The 313-nt window shown below is 58.1% G+C and overlaps 1 protein-coding gene across 1 annotated transcript in view; it reads right to left on the bottom strand.

Annotated features, from left to right (window-relative positions):
- Positions 1-148: 148 nt before the first annotated feature.
- The window catches only part of EMH_0052530 (uncharacterized protein), a gene marked incomplete at both ends in the record, with an annotated part of 2,307 nt that continues 2,142 nt past the window's right edge, over positions 149-313 (bottom strand). The window contains one exon of the mRNA XM_013496885.1: positions 149-255. Coding sequence (XP_013352339.1) covers positions 149-255 — 107 coding nt within the window. The remainder of the gene's footprint in view (positions 256-313) is intronic.

Raw genomic sequence — 313 nt, 5'->3', positions numbered from 1 at the left:
ACTTTGTCTCTGCTTCTTGCTATCCGCAGCACGACAACTGCAGCAGCAACACGAAGCAGCAGCAGCAGCAGCAGCAGCAGCAGCAAACAACACAGCAGCAACCCCCTCATAGAGAAGCAGCCAAGGGGGTTCATAGATAAACCAGCCTTCAGACCCCAAGCTGCTGCTGCTGCTGCTGCTGCTGCTGCACGACGCCACCAGCTGCTGGCGTTGCTGCTGCTGCTGCTGCTGCTGCTGCTGTTGCTGCTGCTGCTGCTGCGTTCGTCTGCAGCAGCAGCAGCAGCAGAATTCCTCTCGCCAGTATTCAAAGACC

The sequence above is a fragment of the Eimeria mitis genome, genomic scaffold (assembly GCF_000499745.2).
Source record: "Eimeria mitis Houghton genomic scaffold, Emh_scaff2356, whole genome shotgun sequence".
Classification (NCBI taxonomy): domain Eukaryota; phylum Apicomplexa; class Conoidasida; order Eucoccidiorida; family Eimeriidae; genus Eimeria; species Eimeria mitis.
Note: the sequence above shows the minus strand (reverse complement) of the source record. Positions and strands in the feature narration are given on the sequence as shown.